The 20,161-nt window shown below is 38.7% G+C and overlaps 1 protein-coding gene across 3 annotated transcripts in view; it reads left to right on the top strand.

Annotated features, from left to right (window-relative positions):
* Window positions 1-427: 427 nt before the first annotated feature.
* SEC24A (SEC24 homolog A, COPII coat complex component) overlaps window positions 428-20,161 on the top strand; it is a 61,771-nt gene continuing 42,037 nt past the window's right edge. Inside the window, exons 1-3 of one of the 3 annotated variants that reach the window (XM_032626714.1) lie at window positions 428-1,860; window positions 14,013-14,495; window positions 18,468-18,638. In XM_032626714.1, the coding sequence (XP_032482605.1) occupies window positions 1,764-1,860; window positions 14,013-14,495; window positions 18,468-18,638 (751 nt within the window). In that variant the 5' untranslated portion in view covers window positions 428-1,763. The remainder of the gene's footprint in view (window positions 1,861-14,012; window positions 14,496-18,467; window positions 18,639-20,161) is intronic. The other 2 variants (XM_032626713.1, XM_032626712.1) reach the window with 2 other exon arrangements.

The following is a 20,161-nucleotide window of genomic DNA, read 5'->3' as shown; positions in this document are numbered from 1 at the left end:
TCCTGTGCCAAGGAATTTGATCAACAAACCAAGATCATTTAAAAGTTGAATTAAAAAAAAAAAAGAATTCAACTGAAGCAAGTTTGAGACCAGGCCTAAGGAGTTGCTCTTTTGAAGAGCGACGCTGACTTTCTGTCTGACCTCAGGGAGGTTCAGTTTCTGAGGTCTATTTTCTCTTTAAACCATTAAGAGGCTTGTGTTTGTGTATCTCTTCAAGTGTTCTTGGGATACGTGATTTGGGATTTGGTTATAGGGGCTCTAAGCTGAAAACAGTTTGACCAAAAGTATCATCTTCATCCTAAAGAAGTCTTGTATACTGTACAAAGGAGTTTAATTTTTCATACACAGCAAACACATTTTTACACATCTGAGGCAAATGATAAAAAAAGGATAAAAGTTAACATTTAGTTTTTTGAATTCTTACTGTTCGTTTTTCAGGCATCACACAGCAGTTTAGTTCTTACTCTTTTTGTATGTAATATAACATTTCATAATAGGCATTTGATATTAAGTGAATTAAGTAAGATGTATTTCACCCTTCACCGGTTTTGAAACTGTTATGACATTTTAATGAACAGTACAAATCTGCAGTCTAAAGAAGGGCTTGATCATCAGCTCAGAACAGGAAAACCTAAGTATAATGAAGGTGGCTAAGATAACTACTGAGATCATTAATTATGTTGTCTAATCACTCCAGTTTCTACCTCCCTTTGGCCTCAAAAGTTAAAAAAAAAACTTCTACTTGCAAGAAAAAAAAAGTCTCCTTGACTAGAAAGGAAGTTTGAATGTTGTACCTTACTGCAAACTCTTAGAAGAGGAAATAAAACTGCCATTTAAATATGCTGTTAATGAACTTTGGCGTGACTATGCTATATGAATCAGCGAGTTTCAAAATTAAAATTACTTCTGAATCCTCCGGTCAAAAAGCAAAGGCCTCCTCTTCGATTTGATTACTCTGAACACATGTACATAATTAACCACTCCTTCTTAAAAAATCCCTTACAATTTACACCTGGAATATGATGATGAAATGTGAAATGAAATACTGCAACGAACATTAATCGGCTCAGCTACTCGGCACAGTCTCAGCAGAGGACGATGACGTCTGTCCTCTCAGGTAATCTTCACAAAAACTCGAGGAGAGGAAATGTCATTCCCACCCCACGAAAGCTTCCACTGAAACCCTGACTGCCCTCACATCCCGGCCGTGCCGGCTAGATGACGTTCATCACGGCGGGGATTTCCGTATCGGTGACACACGCCACTTCCGGCCGACGGTGAGAGTGACGTGGCAGGAGAAGCCGAGCTCCGTCCTTCGGGCCGGGACACCCGGAGCTGTCAGGTGGCTTCAGGGCAGCCCTGCGGGGAAAGAAGAGCTCACCTATACCGGCGGCAGCTGCAAGGCCGGAGCCGGAAGTGCCACGTGTCCCGATTGCGCCTGCGCGGCCGGGGGCTGACAGGCAGTTCCGGCCAGGGCCTCCCTACGTCTCTCTCCGCTTGGCTGCTGCCTACCAGCCGGGCGTTCTCGGCCCCACCGGCCCGACTTCCAAGCCTCAGACCCCAGACCAGGCAGTCACCGCCGGCGGGCTAGGGAGAATGCGGCGCCATGCCTAGGGCTTCCTGCGCCGCCCTCTCTCTATCCCGCCTTCAGTTCTAAGTCGTTAGCCCCCTCCCTCCGCTTCCAGCAGTCGTCTTTCAACTCTCGGCTTGGCTCTGCCGCAGGCGCCAATCAGCCCCTTCCAACCCCGATAAACATCGTCGTCATGTCCCAGCCCGGGATACCGGCCTCTGGCGGCACCCCCATCGGCCTCCAGGCCCAGAACGGGGCCGCCCGGGCCTCGGGGTCTCCCTACACTAACGGTAAGTGCTGCCCGGGGGTGGGAGGTGGGGACGGGGCGCTGCGGACGGCAAAGTTTGGGCCCCGGCTCGAGCTGACCTTTGGTTGCTGCCGCCGTCTGAGGGGAGGGTGACTTTTCTGCCCGTGTCAGGAACGGCTGGAGGTGGGAGGCAGAGCCACGGACACCGCGGCTCGTCTTTGTTTTCCATACTTATTTATTTATTCTTTCGTTCAGCACACAGTCGCTGAGCACTTGCTGTATGTAACGCCCTGGGTATATGCATGGGTGAAGAATACAGATTCGGTCCGTACCTCAGAACTGGCATACAAGGCTCATAGTGCCTGTTTATGTGCCTTTCCCCTCCTCGCCCCTTCACCCATGTCTTCTAGAGAGCAGAGTTTGGGGTCTGATTCATTTCGGTCCCATCGGGCCTGCAGTGACGTGAGGGTCATACTCAGTGTGAATTTGCGGAGACGAATGGATGATTGTGCTTTGGCGAGACCTCCTTAGGGCCTGCTTCATCTCTCCCTGAACCTTCCCCGAATTGTACTTAGGCCCTCTCGTTCAGTTTTTCAGCTTTAGAAGGGGAGGATCTCCTGTTTGATTTCCAGAAGTCTTTACATCACTTGGAAAGTGGTTGGACACAAGTCTCTGAACCTCTGACCAGAGTGTACATGTGGCACTATAATTTGTCATTTGGTGTGAGGGTGTCTTCTAATTTTATACTCCTTCTAGGATTCTTTAAATTGTCATGTGTTGTGATTTGCTAAGTTTATTATAATCGTTATAATAAAGACAGATTTTCTGCCAACAGTTTGCGAAGTTACCAATTTACTTATAAATCTTTGGTTCTTGGAAACAAAACTGGTAGAATAATACTAAAATGCCTAAGTTGTCCATTGGAATCTAAGATTGCTGTGAAGTTCGCGAAAATAATCAATGACTAAAATAGCTAATTTACATTGTTTTTAGAGACTACTGTTTTCTTTACAAAGAAGGCTCTAAAAGACTTTTAAAAATGTCTATGAGTAGGCAGGTATGTAGGCAGAAGCAAGAATAAGTGGGGGTAAGCACTGAAATGGTGTTAAGTTGAATCAGTTGTTCTTTTTCAAATTTACGGTAACATTATGTAAACTACATTTTATTCTAGGCTCTTTAGTTACATTTTCACCGAGGATGAAATTATTTTAAGACATTTCACTTTAAGGTCAAAACTCTTAAGCAAGATGTCATATGACTGTGGCTTTTTCTTATAATCTATAAATTGCAGTTTTACATGAGCTTTAAATGGCAAATCTTGTAAATATGCATGTAAACTTATATGTAAGTATATTTTTGATAATTTTGAAATGTTAAAGCAATTTAGCCACTGTATGTACTGTATTGGAGATATTGTCACTATGTTGATTTGATCCAGTCCGACAGACATTTGTTGCACACTTAAGTTCTGTCCTTAGGAATGTAAAAGAGAGTGAGAAAAGAGTCCCTGTATACAGGTTGCTCAGAGCCAATTCTGGAGTCAGATAGGGAAGGAAATCATAGGATTGCAAATATGTACCCCGACTTTTTAAAAAAAAATATTTATTATTTATTTATTTGTTTTTGGCTGTGTTGGATCTTTGTTGAGGCACGCAGGATCTTTCTTTGCTGTGTGCAGGCTCTTCGTTGCGGTGCTCGGGCTTCTCTCTAGTGTGGCATGCAGATTTTCTCTTCTGTAGTTGTGGCACGCAAGCTCCACGGCGTGTGGGCTCTGTAGTTGTAGCGTGTGGGTTCCAGAGCATGTGGGCTCTTTAGTTTGCGGCACACGGGCTCTAGTTGAGGCGCGTGAGCACAGTAATTGTGGCATGCAGGCTTAGTTGCCCCGCACATGTGGGATCTTAGTTCCCTGACCAGGGATTGAACCTGAGTCCCCTGAATTGTAAGGTGGATTCTTTATCACTGGACCACCAGGGAAGTCCGTAGCCCCCACTTTTTAAAAAATAAGTTTCAAGTGTATAACTTTATAATTTGACATCTGTATACACTACAAAGGGATCACCACCACAAGTCTAGTTACCATCCATCACCATGCACAGTTGGCCCTTTCACCCACTTCATCCATCTCCCAACCCCCTTCCCCTCTGGTAACCACTAATCTGATGTTTTTGCACATCGTCCTCTCTCCAGCAGACTCACACGGTTTCTAGCACATTTAAGGAATTACCAGTTTTATCGAATGAATATCTTAGAATTGGGTATTTTGCAGTTTAGTTCACTAAACACGTGTTAACTTGTTCATGGTGAGATTTGAACTCATTTTCTGTGGATTTGAACTCATTTCTGTGAAATTTTCTGTGGATTTTTGTACAATAGTATCAGCTAAAACACAGTAGAATATAGGGGGGGTTGATCACACAGCTAATATATTGTGGAACCTAGATTTAAACTAGGCAGTCTTATTTAACCACTGTTATTCAACTTACCTGGTAGTTATGCCTGAATCAAGGATCAGAACCTTCTCTTTGGTTTCTTTATGTAGGTGGATACATATAATTAGAGTAAACATTTGCTGATATTTTTTGAAATTGCCGCCTAGCTTAGTTTCCTTTGGATTGTAATTAATATATGACCTGACCTTCACTTTTGTTAGTATTGAGTCCATTTCTTTGCTGTTTCAGTATCACATTTCATAAACGTCTTGTAGACCCTGAAATTGCTCATACCCCCACTTTGATTCTTAATATTTGCTCTTCCTCTTTGATTGCTTTCTTAAAACCCGTATGTCTAGTGACTGACCCACAAGCTGTTTTCATGCAGTAGCATCCATTTGTTGCACTTACAGTTTCAATTGGTAACTCTTTAAGTGATCAGAATGTATTTTGATGTGTGAGATCTTCCCCCCTTACCTTACTATTAAATTTATGTGAAAAGGTAGTTCATTCATTGTGTTCTTGTGACTGTTCAGTAGGTTTCCTTGAAGAAACTTGTAAAGTTAACCTTTATTTTGTATTCATTGAGATAGTGTATCAGAAGTATCTTTTAAGTTTTACATTCTAGATTTCATGAATAATATGTCAATCATTTTTATATGTCACTGGTTTCTAAAGTTCACGAGGTTCATTTTGAAGTATGTGAGGATCACCAGTACATGAAAATTTTACTAATGTAATTTCTGGGATTCCATTGAGTCCTATAGAATAGGAATTTACAAAGGTAGAACCTAGTATCTCTTTGTTTTTGAAGCTGCTGTTTGGGTGATTGAGAAGCAATCACCTGCATCTATTTTTTTTTTTTTTTTTTTTTTTTTTTTGTGGTACGCGGGCCTCTCACTGTTGTGGCCTCTCCCGTTGCGGAGCACAGGCTCCGGACGCGCAGGCTCAGCAGCCATGGCTCACGGGCCCAGCCGCTCTGCGGCATGTGGGATCTTCCCGGACCGGGGCATGAACCCGTATCCCCTGCATCGGCAGGTGGACTCTCAATCACTGAGCCACCAGGGAAGCCCCACCTGCATCTATTTTAATCTCTCATTTGTTTCTTTTCTCCTGTTTCTAATTTGGCTTCTACTTCTATACATCCACCAAAACTGCCCTTAATAAGGCCACAAATGACTTCTTGGTTATTAAGTACGTAAAATATTTTTCATTTCTATCTTTTAATTGCTCTCTTTTTCCTAAAATGTTGGTGTTCCTCACAGCTTTCTGACCTGGTTCCCTTCTTTTTCTTTTTTTCTTAAAAAAAACAAAAAACAATAAGCACAGTAAACATTTATTATTTCATATAGTTTCTGTGGCTGGCTCTTTTCTTACTCTGCACATACTCCCTGCATGATATTATTAATTCTCATGATAGCAAATATTGTACATATGCCAGTGAGTTCCAAAGTTATATAATAAGCTGAAACCCATATAGATAGATGTCTTTCTATTGGACATTTCCACTTGAATCTCTTGATGACACCTAAAGTATGTTGAAAATAATTCTACATTCCCTCTTCCCTTTGCTATTCCCTGTCTTCCCCAGTTACTTTTCTCGTCCTTCTGTCCCAGTGAATGGCACTGCCATCTACTGACTTGCACAGGTCAGAATCCTGGGAATCATCCTTGGTTCCTTCCCCACTTCAATTCCACATCAATTCGTGTATTCAGTCCCCATATTCAATTCCACATCAATTTTCATTGGTTCAACTTCCTCTATCAGTTTTTTTTTTTTTTGGCCACACTGTGTGGCTTTTGGAATCTTAGTTATATATACTATGTACCATCTTAATAGGGGAAGGGGAGAGAGAGAAGGGTACTTATGGGAAAACAATTTTTAGGAAAGATAAATTGGTCCTTAGTAGCATAGATGGGAGACTTGATCATTTTGTGACAGTGTATGTTTAGGTGTGGTGTGGAGAATTATCATCTCAGGTAATGAGGCAGTCTTCTCTGGTTGCTCCTGGGGAGGAGATTTATGACAACTTAATTCTTTTGAGTTCTTTTGGGAAGCTCTGCTTTTGGGCAGGTAAATGATTCCCAAAACTCATGCCCTGTACTCAAAATAATTTTTATGCCATGGTGGTATATTCTGGACCCCTTTAATGTCTCTGATCTATTATTTTGATGGGCTACATAATTTATTAATGACTTCAAAATGATATAATTAAAATCCATTTAGTGAAAACTTCATTACGTATTTACTACTACATTTCTAATGAACTACTGCAAGTTGATACATACAAAAATAAAAATTTCACATTATAAGTCACTCAAAATGGATCTATGATAATGACTACTACAAAGCAGTTTCTTTTGTATTTGTCTTTCTACTATTTGCATATTCTTTTCATTTTCTTCGTTGATATACTGTAAGACTTTTGCTTATTTTGTGCATTTTGTTAATATTTGGCTTTCACTTGGCTGCACGTGGCTTGAAGGCCTCTGGCATATTGGCCTGTGATAAAACAATAAATAAAAATATGAGACTGGGCCATGAAATCTTGTGGCAATACAAGGTGTGAGATGTTGGTTTTTATCCAGATGACCCAAAATATGCTTATAAGTTAACTTTTTACAAATGTTTTCATTGATTCAGACATCTCTGTATTCCCACTGCTGCTGTTTAGTCAATTATTTCTTACCTGGATTACTGCTATAGACTCCAGTCTCTTCCAATCTCTGATCTCTCCTCCAATCCCCAAGAGGTTCTTTTATGTCCTAACCTCCTGTCTCACTTCAGTCACTTGACTCTGCGGTGCCATACTGATTTTTCAGACTGCCCTTTCATGGCCACAGGTGACTGCACATGTTGTTCCTTTTTCTTGCACATGTTGGTTCCTTTTTCTGGGAACACCCTTGACAATCCTTTTCCTGGGGCTAACTCCTGTTATCTCTTAATATTTCACTCTGTTTTGTCCCTGCCTGGTTATATGTCTTCCGGTTTGGACTATAGCTACTTGAGGGCAGGGATGGAGTGGACCTTACCTTGTGTCCTCAGTAGATATTTAGTAAAATCTGTCTTTTCAATTAGTCAATGAATGGAGTGTTCCTAACCATTTGTAATAAAATGAATGATTAGCCTAAATATAGTGTTGACAATAAAATTAATTAATAGTCTAAGATCTAAGAAAGAAATGAAAATTTTATTCCACCTAACCTGAGGATTATAACCTGGAAGACAGTCTTTTAGAGAACTCTGAGGAATATTCCACCTGTTAGAGGTCAAAGTACAATTATATACCTTTTTGCGACAAAGGAGTATACATCAAGTCACGTATTGACAGTTTACATAATCCAGATCTGGATGTACAAAGCTAGTAGTAGAGTGTTCTTGGCAGAATAAAAAGTGAAGAACCCTACAGTAGAAGCATTTTTAAGCTTGTTGAAGGAACGTTAAGAAGGTGGATGTGGCTGGAGCTGAGCAGAGAGGAAGAGTAGGAAGTTCTTTGAATAGCTTGCTAGTAATGGCCTTTGGCCATTAAAACAGAGTAATTGATGTCAGTTCACATAGTGACCTTACCATAATCAGTTACTAAACTCAAAGAATTGGTGTTCCATTATACAGACAGGGCTTTCAGTCTCTAGAGGAAATTATTCATTAAGCCATTTCGGATTGTATGATAAACTGTTAATAAGGTAGAATTGTAAAGGTATGTGTTTATTTGGAAGTGCAAATCTGCTCCAAGTCGGCTTAAATACAGCCTGCATAGACATCTTTCCAAAGTTAGAGATATCAGATAAAAAGACCCCTTGGCCTATACACATAAACAGATATTATTCACTAATAGCAAAGTCAAATTAGGATGGAAACAGCCTATTAAGAGAAGAACCATGCATAATTAATACAACAAAGATAGAACTAATGAATCTGTGGTTCAAGACATTGGCTTATTGTCTGAGTTGACATAGTCTATGTTAAACCTAATCTTAAAGAAAAATTGAACTTTATATTAAAGTTTGCTTAAAGAACAAGTGAAAAACAAATAGAATCAGAAAACTACAGGCTACTTACTTCCAGATCAGAAAGAACATATGTATTATCCTGGCACTGTTTCATTAAAATAAAATGAATGTTCAATATTTAAAAAAAAGAAAGTTGGAAATGAGACCAGAAAGGAGGCCAGGGACATAGAGGATATTATAAGCTAAGATAAGGACTTTGAAAGTTTTGAGTAGGAAGTTGATATGATCCATGTTTTAAAAGGTAATAGGATGTGTAGGAAATAAATCATAGAGGGATAAAGGAGGATGCAAATGTATCAGTTGGTCACGGGCTTTCAGACTTTGACTATAATCTACAATAAGAAATATTTTAGTGACCCAGTATATATATTCATATATGTATGTATTTGTAATGAAACCTCACAGTACTTGCCTTATTACATATAATGTCCTGTGGTATTTTTCATTCTTAACTATGTTCTTTTTCATTACTAAAAAGATAGTTTGTAACCCATTGATATTTTCCGTTCTTTTTTTAAAATTAATTTTATTTTTTGGCTGCATTGGGTCTTCATTGCTGCGTGCAGGGTTTCTCTAGTTGCGGTTAGCAGGGGCTACTTTTCATTGCGGTGTGCCTGCTTCTCAATGCAGTGGCTTCTCTTGTTACGGAGCACGGGCTCTAGGCGCGTGGGCTTCAGTAGTTGTGGCCTGTGGGCTCAGTATTTGTGGCTCATGGGCTCTAGAGCACAGGCTCAGTAGTTGTGGTGCATGGGCTTAGTTGCTTTGTGGCATGTGGGATCTTCCTGGACCAGGGCTCAAACCCGTGTCCCCTGCATTGGCAGGTGGATTCTTAACCACTGCACCACCAGGGAAGTCCGATATTTTCCATTCTTAACTATCTTTTTTTTTTTTTAACTAGCTTCATTCACTTTATTTTTCTCATAGAAAACTATGTGGTGGCTACAGCTTGAGCCTGTGTCCTCTGCATGGAAACTCTGGTGTGGGTCTTTACAAGATGGTCAGTGAATTCCTGATACGGAGACTTGGTGAACACCGTCTCTTTCCAGAGATCAGAAGTGAGATAACTGTAGGTCTTGGAAATGCCATCAAAAGTGGCCTTGGTGAAGTTGCCCAGGGTGGCGGTGCAGCCCCTGGCAGAGGTGTAGCAGTCATCAGTTCCAGCCATCATCAGTAGCTTCTTGGGCACAGGGCTGAGAGGATGCCATTGCCCCTGGGGGCAGGGATGAAGTGAACCAGCGCAGAGCCACAGCGGCCAGTCACCTTGCAAGGGGTAGTATGGGGCTTGCCGATCTTGTTCCCCCAGTAGCCTCGCTGCACGGGAACGATGGAGAGCTTGGCCAGAATGATGGTCCCACGGATGGCATTACTAAAAAGATAGTTTGTAACTCATTGATTTCATAACTCATTAATTAATTGTATCCACTGTTTGAAACAGTGTTAATGTACTATGACAAAGCATCCTTGTACAATGAGAACATTTGTAGAGACTCATATGTAAGGTGACTTCTTTTTTGAGAAATAATTTTTGAGGAAAATGTCACCTTATAATTGGACATTTATGGTGCTTTGAATAATAGATACCCTTTTAACTACTTAGAAGTGAAAATAAATGTTCTGTTCATAGTACTTACAAACTACAAAATCCCTAACAACAAGTTAACTAAATTTAATTAATTTATTTATTTTTAAGTTTTAAAAAAATTGTTTTACTTTATTTTTGGCTGTGCTGGGTCTTCGTTGCTGTGCACAGGCTTTCTCTAGTTGTGGCGAGCGGGGGCTACTCTTTGTTGCAGTGCACCGGCTTCTCATTGCGGTGGTTTCTCTTGTTGCAGAGCATGGGCTCTAGGCACATGGGCTTCAGTAGTTGTGGCTCACGGGCTCTAGAGCGCAGGCTCAGTAGTTGTGGCACATGGGTTTAGTTGCTCTGTGGCATGTGGGATCTTCCTGGACCAGGGACACCAGGGAACCCGTGTCTCCTGCATTGGCAGGCGGATTCTTAACCACTGCACCACCAGGGAAGCCCCTAAATTTAATTTAAATAAGGTATAAGACATCTTTACGAAAAAAGCATGAAATATAATTGGAAGATATAAAACAAGTTTTGAATAAATGGAGAGATATATACCATGTTTATGATAGAAAGGAAGTTGTTTTTGTTTTTCTTTCCAGCTGTGCTGCATGGCTTGTGGGATCTTAGTTCCCTGTCCAGGGATTGAACCCTGGCCCTCGGCAGTGAAAGTGCAGAGTCCTAACCACTGGACCGCCAGGGAATTCCTGAAAGATTTTCTATCATAAAATGTCAAACAATCCAAAATGAATATATAAATCAAATGTAATTCCTGTTGACATTTAACTTTTTTTGTGTGGGAGACTGCATAAAGTAGTCTAATATTTTTGTGTATGTCTGAAAATTTTCATAATAAAAAGGTTTATAAGAAGGATATCATACTTACCTCTCTATAACTTCCCTTTTTTCTCTTAGTATTCTTTTTTTTTTTTTTTTTTTTTTGCCATACGCGGGCCTCTCACTGTTGCGGCCTCTCCCATTGCGGAGCACAGGCTCAGTGGCCATGGCTCACGGGCCTAGCCTCTCTGCAGCATGTGGGATCTTCCCAGACCGGGGCACGAACCCATGTCCCCTGCATCGGCAGGTGGACTTGCAACAACTGCGCCACCAGGGAAGCCCTCTCTTAGTATTCTTTTTGTAATTTATTTCAGTTGGTAGATGTACATCTGGTTTATTCATTTTATTGATAATTAGCCCATTGTGTGACTAATCTACAATTTATTTATTCAGTCTCCTGCTGATGGATATTTAATTTGTTTGCAATTTTCCATTATTATAAACATTGCTGCAACTAACACATATGGATCTATTTCTTTTGTCCTGGAAGGATACCTGTTTTTTTTTTTTCTTTTGCAGAGCAATGCGTATAGACTCTCTCTCCCCAGCTACATATTACTTATGTGTGTATGCTTTTGTAGGCCTCCCAATCCTACCTCTCTCTATATATGCATATGCTTATGTATGTTTGTATAAGTATTGTGTAATTTATGAAACGATTCAAATTAGGCTGATGATATTTGTACATTGCTTGCATGGATTGAGGGGGTATGATTGGAAGATACGTATTTTCTTTTTATACCTTTTGAATGTAAAACGTCCAAAGAAATTAGGTTTGTATGCGTGCCGTCTTTTGAAAAATATTCATCTTATTTCTTTTCATTGTTTAGTTTTATGGGCAAAAATGACAGCATATTCCTTAGAAGTGGTGATTCTAGAGATTAATATTTTTTAATTAATTTATTTTTGGCTGTGTTGGGTCTTCGTTTCTGTGTGAGGGCTTTCTCCAGTTGCGGCAAGCGGGGACCACTCTTCATCGCAGTGCGCGGGCCTCTCACTGTCACAGCCTCTCCTGTTGTGGAGCACAGGCTCCAGACGCGCAGGCTCAGTAATTGTGGCTCACGGGCTTAGTTGCTCCGCGGCATGTGGGATCTTCCAAGACGAAGGCTTGAACCCGTGTCCCCTACATTGGCAGGCAGATTCTTAACCACTGCGCCACCAAGGAAGCCCTAGAGATTAATTTTTTAATAACAGCTTTAAAATGTACAGGTCAATGATTTTTAGTGTATTCACTGAAAATTGCAACCATCACTACAATCAGTTTTAAAATATCTTTATCACCCCCAAAAAAGAAACCCCATACCCATTAGCAGTTACTACCCATTCCCTCCTTCCAGCTGTTGTAACCACAAATCTACCTCTGTGTTTGTGGGTTTTCCTGTTCTGAACATTTTATATAAATGATTTATACAGTGTATGATCTTTTGTGACTAATGCCTTTCAGTTAGTATAAAGTTGGGACTTCCCTGGTGGTCCAGTGGTTAAGAATCCGTCTTGCAATGCAGGGGACGCCGGTTAGATCCCTGGTTGGGAAACTAAGATCCCACATGCCGCGAGGCAGCTAAGCCTGCGAGCCGCAACTACTGAGCCCACACCCACAGCTAGAGAGCCTGTGTGCTGCAACTACAGAGCCCACACGCCCTGCAGCCCGTGTGCCACAACTAGAGAGAAGCCCGTGCACTAAAATGAGGAGCCCATGTGCCACAATGAAGGATCCCACGAGCCACAACTAAGACCTGATGCAATAAATAAATAAACAAACATAAAATGTTAAAAAAACACTAATAATATCAATAGTCTTTAAAAAAAATAAAGTTTTCAAGGTTCATCTGTATTATAGCATGTCATCAGTACTTCATTACTTTTTATGACCAAATAATATACCATTGTATGGTTATGCCTCTTTTGTTTATCTGTTCATTAGTTGATGGACATTTGGGTTGTTTCTCCTTTTTGGATATTACAAATAATGATGTTATGAACATTTGTGTACAAGGTTTTATGCAGACTAGGAGTGGAATTGCTGGATTATATAACTATGTTTAACATTTGAAGAACTGCCAAACTATTTTCCAATGTAGTTGTACCGTTTTACATTTCCGCTAGCAATGTATGAGCTTTCCAGTTTCTCCACATCCTTGTCAACAGTTGTCACTTTCCAGCTTTTTCTTTATAACTGTCCTAGTTGGTGTGAGTGGTATCTCACTGTGTTTTTTTTTTTTTTCTTGGCTGCGTTGGGTCTTTGTTGCTGCGTGTGGGCTTTCTCTAGTTGTGGTGAGTGGGAGCTACTCTTTGTTGTGGTGTGCAGGCTTCTCGTTGCAATGGCTTCTCTTGTTGTGGAGCACGGGCTCTAGGTGTGCCGGCTTCAGTAGTTGCAGCATGTGGCTTCAGTAGTTGTGGCTCGTGGGGTCTAGAGCACAGGCTCAGTAGTTGTGGTGCACAGTCTTAGTTGCTCTGTGGCATGTTGGATCTTCCTGGACCAGGGATCGAACCCATGTCCCCTGCATTGGCAGGTGGATTCTTAACCACTGTGCCACCCTCATTGTGGTTTTGATTTGCAGTTCTCTAATGACTAATAATGTTGAACATTTTTGCATGTGCTTACTGGCCATTTGTTTACCTCTTTGGAAGTATATTTGAATGCTATTTAAAGCCTTTGCTCATTTTTTTTAACATCTTTATTGGCGTATAATTGCTACGCAATGGTGTGTTAGTTTCTGCTTTATAACAAAGTGAATCAGCCATACATACACATATATCCCCATATCTCCTCCCTCTTGCATCTCCCTCCCACCCTTCCTATCCCACCCCTCTAGGTGTTCACAAAGCACCGAGCTGATCTCCCTGTGTTATGTGTCTGCTTCCCACTAGCTATCGATTTTACATTTGGTAGTGTATATATGTCCATGCTACTCTCTCACGTTGTCCCAGCTTACCCTTCCCCCTTCCCTTGTCCTCAAGTCCATTCTCTACATCTGCGTCTTTATTCCTCTCCTGCCCCTAGGTTCATCAGAACAATTTTTTTCTTTTTTTTTTTTATATTCCATATATATGTGTTAGCATACAGTATTTGTTTTTCTCTTTCTGGCTTACTTCACTCTGTATGACAGACTGTAGGTCCATCCACCTCACTACAAATAACTCAATTTCGTTTCTTTTTATGGCTGAGTAATATTCCATTGTATGTATGTGCCGTATCTTCTTTATCCATTCATCTGTTCTTTGGTCATTTTTAATTAGGTTATTTGTCTTTTCATTGTTGGGTTGTAAGAGCACCATATGTTTTACTGTATTTTTTAAAGTATTGCTTTATTTGTTTGTAAAACTAATTTTTCCTCCTCTTATTGGAAGGTCCTGTCCAAAATGCACTGATGTCTTCACAAGTGTCAGTGAGCCAAGGATATAATTCTCAGCTTCCAGGATCCTACCCTCATCTAATACCAGCAAAGACTTTGAATCCAGTCTCTGGACAGTCTAACTCTGGTGGTTCCCAGACTGTTTCTCCACTAAGTAATTATCAGGGACCTGGACAGACTGTTTATAGACCATCTGTGGCTTCTAATCCAGTGACACCTTCACTCCGTAGTGGTCCTGTTCCCCAAATGCCACTACCTACTTCTCAGAACCCAGCTGCTACACCAATGCCTTCTGGTAGCTTTCTTCCTGGAGCCAACATACCACCACCCTTGAATTGGCAATATAACTATTCGTCACAGACAAACCATTGTCCTCGTGCATCATCCCAACCGACCATGTCTGGGAATGCAAATTTGACAACTCCTCAATATGTTTCTTCTGGAGATGCTTCACTTCAAAACAACTTCATAAAATCAGGTAGAGTTCTTACAGGACTGCTTAAAATGTAGAGATGGGAAAATTTTGCTTGTTTAAATGACTATTTCAACCTTAAAATCATATGGAAGGCTATTGATTTTTTTTGATCATTGTTAATCTTTAAATAGATTACTTCTGTAACCTTTGGGTCAACTTAAAATCATGATTGTTCCTGCTTTGCTTCTTTCCTTTGAAGGTATCCTCTGAATTTCTTTGAGTCACCCATGATATTTCAGGGTTTCAGGTATGCATGCAGAACCACTTAAGTACTGGCCATTACTTTTATTAATGGGTTTCCATCTTGTATTCTAGGGAAGCTTAATCCCTGTGGTCTCTCTTTGGACTTGATCTAAGGCTTGGCTTGTCTATTTGTTATGGCATAGACAATTTTTGGCTCCAGAAACCAGAGAATCTGGAGGGGCAGGTGAAAACAAGACAGTACTTTTGGAGTGAGGAGTATTATTGAGCACATCTGTGGTCAGAAAGCAGTGCACAGAGATTTATCTCTGTTTTTTTTAGGAGTTTTATAACTTTAGTTCCTATATTCAGGTGTTTGATCAATTTTGAGTTAATTTTTGTGTATGGTGTTAGTAGGTAGGGATTCAGCTTCATTCTTGTGCATTTGGATATACAGTTGTCCCAGGACTATTTGATGGAAAGACTGTTCTTCCTCCCATTGAATGATCTTGACACCCGTGTTGAAAATCAGTTGATCATAAATGTAGGGTTTATTTCTGTACTCTGAATTCTGTTCCATTGATCTATATGTCTATTTTTATACTAGTACCAAACATCTTGATTAGCGTAGCTTTGTAGTAAGGTTTGAATTGTAAAGATTGACTCCTCCACCTTTTTAGGTTTTTTTCAAGATTGTTTTGGCTGTCCTAGGTCCCTTGCATTTCCATAAGAATTTTAGGATTAGCTTGTCAATTTTTGCAATAAAAAGACAGCTGTGATTTTGATAGGGATTGTGCTGAATCTGTACATCAATTTGGGAAGAAAGCTATATACTCTTGGACTGACTTTGATCATTTTATTTTTTAACCTCAGTGCTTGGTCATATACGGTTCAAAAGTAGGTTCATTTAACCATTTCACTATTCCCTTTTTTTATATTAAAATTTGTCTTAAACACTTATCAACATTAATAGTGTTACTTTGAAAAGCATTTCAGATTCTGTATTAGGATCTGCAGGTTGATTCTGCTCAGCAGACATCCTCAAGGAAATGAACTAGTAAAAGTTTCCAAGTGAAATAGTAATATCAGTCATTACCTTTTTATATTCATATGTATTTCTGCATCTAGATACTACATGCACTTCATCAGTTTTGTAGTTTGTTAACTGCTGAAACTATTTTTCTTAGCCTCTTGACTAGCCACTGGCCCTGGTGAATGCATTTTGGACTTGTAAAGATTAAGGCTGCTTCTAGAAACTTAGTTTCTTTGGAGAGATCTTCTGATCCATAATTGTTAGACCTAAAATCCTTCTGATTACTCTTATTCTTATTCACTTGACACCATGAGTGAGCATCAGTCGCTTGAAGTTAATGAACATTCACTTCTTTATTAAGGTAACATTTATTATATAGAATTTTAGGTAACATTTTAGGTAACATTTTTAGGTAACATTTATATAGGTATCATTTATTGAATGTTTGTTATTTTCCAGCTCTTTACCAAACTTTAATGTGTGTTATCTTATTTAATCTTTACAGCAGTACGTTTTACAGATAAGGAATGTGAGGCTTGAACAATTTTCCCAAAGCCACAAGAAAATAGGTTGGGAAAAGGTACTATTTAAAATTAGGTGTAGCCTCTCATTAAAAAGCACGTGATCAATAATCTGAAATTTTTTTTGACTATAACAGAAGCCCTCAGGTAGAGCACCTTGATTACAGCACAGATGTGGTGAAAGAGACATAAGGAAGTGCCAAAACTTATGAAGGTTTCTATATAAAAGAAGGGGAAAGAAAGATACATAAACTAATAAAATGAACCTACAAGAGATGTATGACTGCCCTTCTCTTTTCTTAATGAGAACTCTAAAAAACTTCCCCAGTTTTTACCTCTGTTTTTTCATCATTGTTAGGTGCCTGGTTGTCTGATCTCAGAACTGTATCTAGGGATTTCCTTGGTAGTCCAGTGGTTGGGACTTCGCCTTCCAAAGCAGGGGGTGCCAGTTCGATCTCTGGTCAGGGAGCTAAGATCCCACATTCCTTGCGGCCAAAAAACCAAAAAAACCCATAAAACAGAAGCAATATTGTAACAGATTCAATAAAGACTTTAAAAATGGTCCACATCAAAAAAATCTTAAAATAAAAACTGTATCTAAGTTATGCAAATTTCTAATTCATGTATTAAAATTCTCTGACTTTTTTTTTCTAATGGGACACCTTTTAGCATGTAATTAGTTTTAGGGATCTCAGAAGGCAGATTCTGAAACTCTAACTATTAGTGTTCTAAATAAGAGTCATTCAACTTGAAAACATAATGTCTATTTTATGAAATGTAGCCTATTCTGGATTCAACAATATTCCTCTTAAAGCTGTGAAAAATCTCTATCAGCTCACTTGTATTCCGTTAAACATTAGGTTGTTACATCTTTGTGGCCAGATGTATCAAACATTCTTATTCATGCTGAGTTGCAAATGTACCTTGCCCTTTTGTTCCTTTGACTTGTCTCTATTGCCATAGATATGTATGGGTGCTTCTTTGATAAGGGAGTTACATGGCAGTAATCTTTGTCTTCACCTTTGACAACAGGGCACTGATTAGTCTTGTTGGGAGATCATTTTTCAATTTGGCCCTGGAGAATTGAACAGTATTGAAGAAACATATTGAAATTTTTTATATTTAGGTATCTTTATTCCTTTGATTTTACAAAATACAGAGTTTTACAAAATACAGGTAGAATATATTATATGTAAAATTTATTACCTATTTCACTTACAAATTCAGAGGATTAAAAGTCTTGTAATGAAAAATTAAATCACATATATTTTATCAGTAGTATTATCAGTAGTATTTTATCTACTTTATAGACTTTGTTCCTCCTCTTTAGCAAATGAGAAGGTGGAAGCAGTATTATTGATTTGAATGAACAGGTGGTTGTGGGTTTTGGAACTTTGCATGTCACACAGAAGAATTTCCCCAAGGGTAACTCACAGTGTTTTTACAGTAGTCAGAACTTACTGTCCTAATAGAAAATTGGTGAAATTGAGGCAGTGAGATACTGGTAGATACAAGGACAAATACCATGTCATTTCTTAGTTTTGTTTGATGGGTACTTTTAAACCTCTTGGATATCAGTGTTTCATAAGGTTTATACGTAAACTTTGGATCATTTCCTGATTTTTAAGCCTAGGGAGTGTTCTTAATATAGTATTTAAGCAATTATTGAAAGTAAACTACTTTTAATTATTATTAGGTAAACACTGAACAGTGTACACATTTATTATCTATTTTAACAGGTTATACCCCCAATAAAAATGAAGCAAAATGAACTAAAACTTGGAAAATTTAGGATAACCACAATAGTTTGTAGTTTTAGAAAGCTAACTCTAAACCTAATTGATGATAGTGAATGGACTATATTGATAGGTATTCATAAACTTTTATTAATGTTAATTTCTACTGGAATATTTGATGTGGCCTGTTGAAACTGTGACCAGTTAATGAAAAATTAATCAATAAACAGGGCATTGTATCTACTGTATAAGTGATTTGATGCTGACTTTATATTTATACTGCTTTAATAATCGACAGGTAAGAATTATGGTAGGAGAGACTTGGAAATGTGTAAAGTATGCATATAAATTAGAAAGTCATTCATCTGGGAGGTTAACTTATTTCTAGTAATTTTTGGTTTGTAGTTGAACTATAGATTTGGAAGTTACTTAGATTCGGTAAAAGGCCGTTTTGGCATTTTTCTTAAGTTCTTAAGTGTCATGTGAAAAACCACTGTTTCCATAGGATCTGCACCCCCCTTAGTGAATACACCTCTGCCTACCACTTTTCAACCAGGAGCTCCTCTTGGGCCCCCTCCAACTGGAGCACCACCTCCAGTGAGGGCCCTTACGCCTCAGAAATCAACACATAGAGCTGTGCCCCAGCCCACCTTTAATTCAGCTAGCAACCAAGAAGGTAAGCAAGACAAAAACCGAGTCACGTCCTAAAGTTTTGACTCAGGGTGGAAAGGTGAATATTATCTGAATTCCGTGCATTCAAGTCATATTCTAACAGAAAATCTAGTTTTTTTGGTTAGTGATGCCCCTCAGGAATTTAGAGTTTAAAAAAGTTTCTTGGTATTCCACTGCCCCATTCTGGGCTGTGGAATAGCTTTTGGGATCACTGTTGACTTTTTTTGTTGCTGTGCAGATTTTAAAAATCATGGCTATAAAGTTATATGTCTTTTGGGAGAGGGAGGCGAGAGAGGAAATTTTGCTTTTCTGGACATGATGTTAGAACTATCCTTTTAATACATTGGCCCTTTTTTATGGAAGCAGTATTTTGCTTGCCACTCTTACTGTAAATGTAACAAATATTTATGAGCCTAAATAAAAAGTCAAGTATACAAACATTTTGATGTTTTATAGTTTTAAAGCATTGTCTTCAGAGGTAACTTTAACATGTAAGTTTATTAATTTAAACAAAATATTTTATAAAATAAGAAATTTGATTTTAGCCATAATATAACCATTGCAGCAAGATTGGAAATAGGAAAACAGAAGAGGAGGGGAAAAAACCACTGCCCATATCCTACTACTCAATATAATCAATATTATCATTTTTGTATTTTCTTCTACCATTTCCTTTTTTTAGTATTGTTAGTAGGGAAAAAACTGACCTGTGTATAATTTGAAAAGAATGGTGTTAACAATGAGTAACAAAATGATAAAGCCGTGTCCCACTGGTTGCCATCTGATAATTTTGAATATCAAGCTACAATAAGTATTTAAACTTTTAACCAACTAAAAATATGCTCTATGTTTTTGTTTCTACAAAACAGTTTTACTAAGGTTTTCTGTATCAACTCATGGCTAAAGGCCTGGTGGTCTTGAGAATTGGAAAGGAGTTACTAACTTTATGAAACCATTAAACTTATCTATTTGGTGTTAAAACTGTTAAAAGTTAGCACCTTTATACTTAGGTGCTAGAGGTTGATACTATTCATTGATTTTAGTTTCTTCTGTACCCAAATTAGAGCTAATAAATAGCAGAGGTACATAATGATAAATTTTTATTATTCATTTTAGTGGTTGTTTGCTAGACCAAAGCAATTGTTCTAATTAATATATATCACCTTAAAGTTAACTCTAGATTCTACTCTGTTCCATATTTTTATTTTTTAAAATTTTTTTCTTATATTCTATTTTTTTTGAATTTTATTTTATTTATTTTTTTATACAGCAGGTTCTTATTAGTCATCCATTTTGTACACATCAGTGTATACATGTCAATCCCAATCTCCCAATTCATACCCCCCGCCACTTTCCCCCCTTGGTGTCCATACATTTGTTCTTTGTGTCTCAATTTCTGCCCTGCAAACCGGTTTTTCTAGGTTCCACATGTATGCGTTAATATACGATATTTGTTTTTCTTGCTGACTTACTTACTTTTTTTTTTTTTTTTTTTTTTTTTTTTTGCGGTACGCGGGCCTCTCACTG

This window comes from Phocoena sinus, chromosome 3 (assembly GCF_008692025.1).
Source record: "Phocoena sinus isolate mPhoSin1 chromosome 3, mPhoSin1.pri, whole genome shotgun sequence".
Classification (NCBI taxonomy): Eukaryota; Metazoa; Chordata; class Mammalia; order Artiodactyla; family Phocoenidae; genus Phocoena; species Phocoena sinus.
Note: the sequence above shows the minus strand (reverse complement) of the source record. Positions and strands in the feature narration are given on the sequence as shown.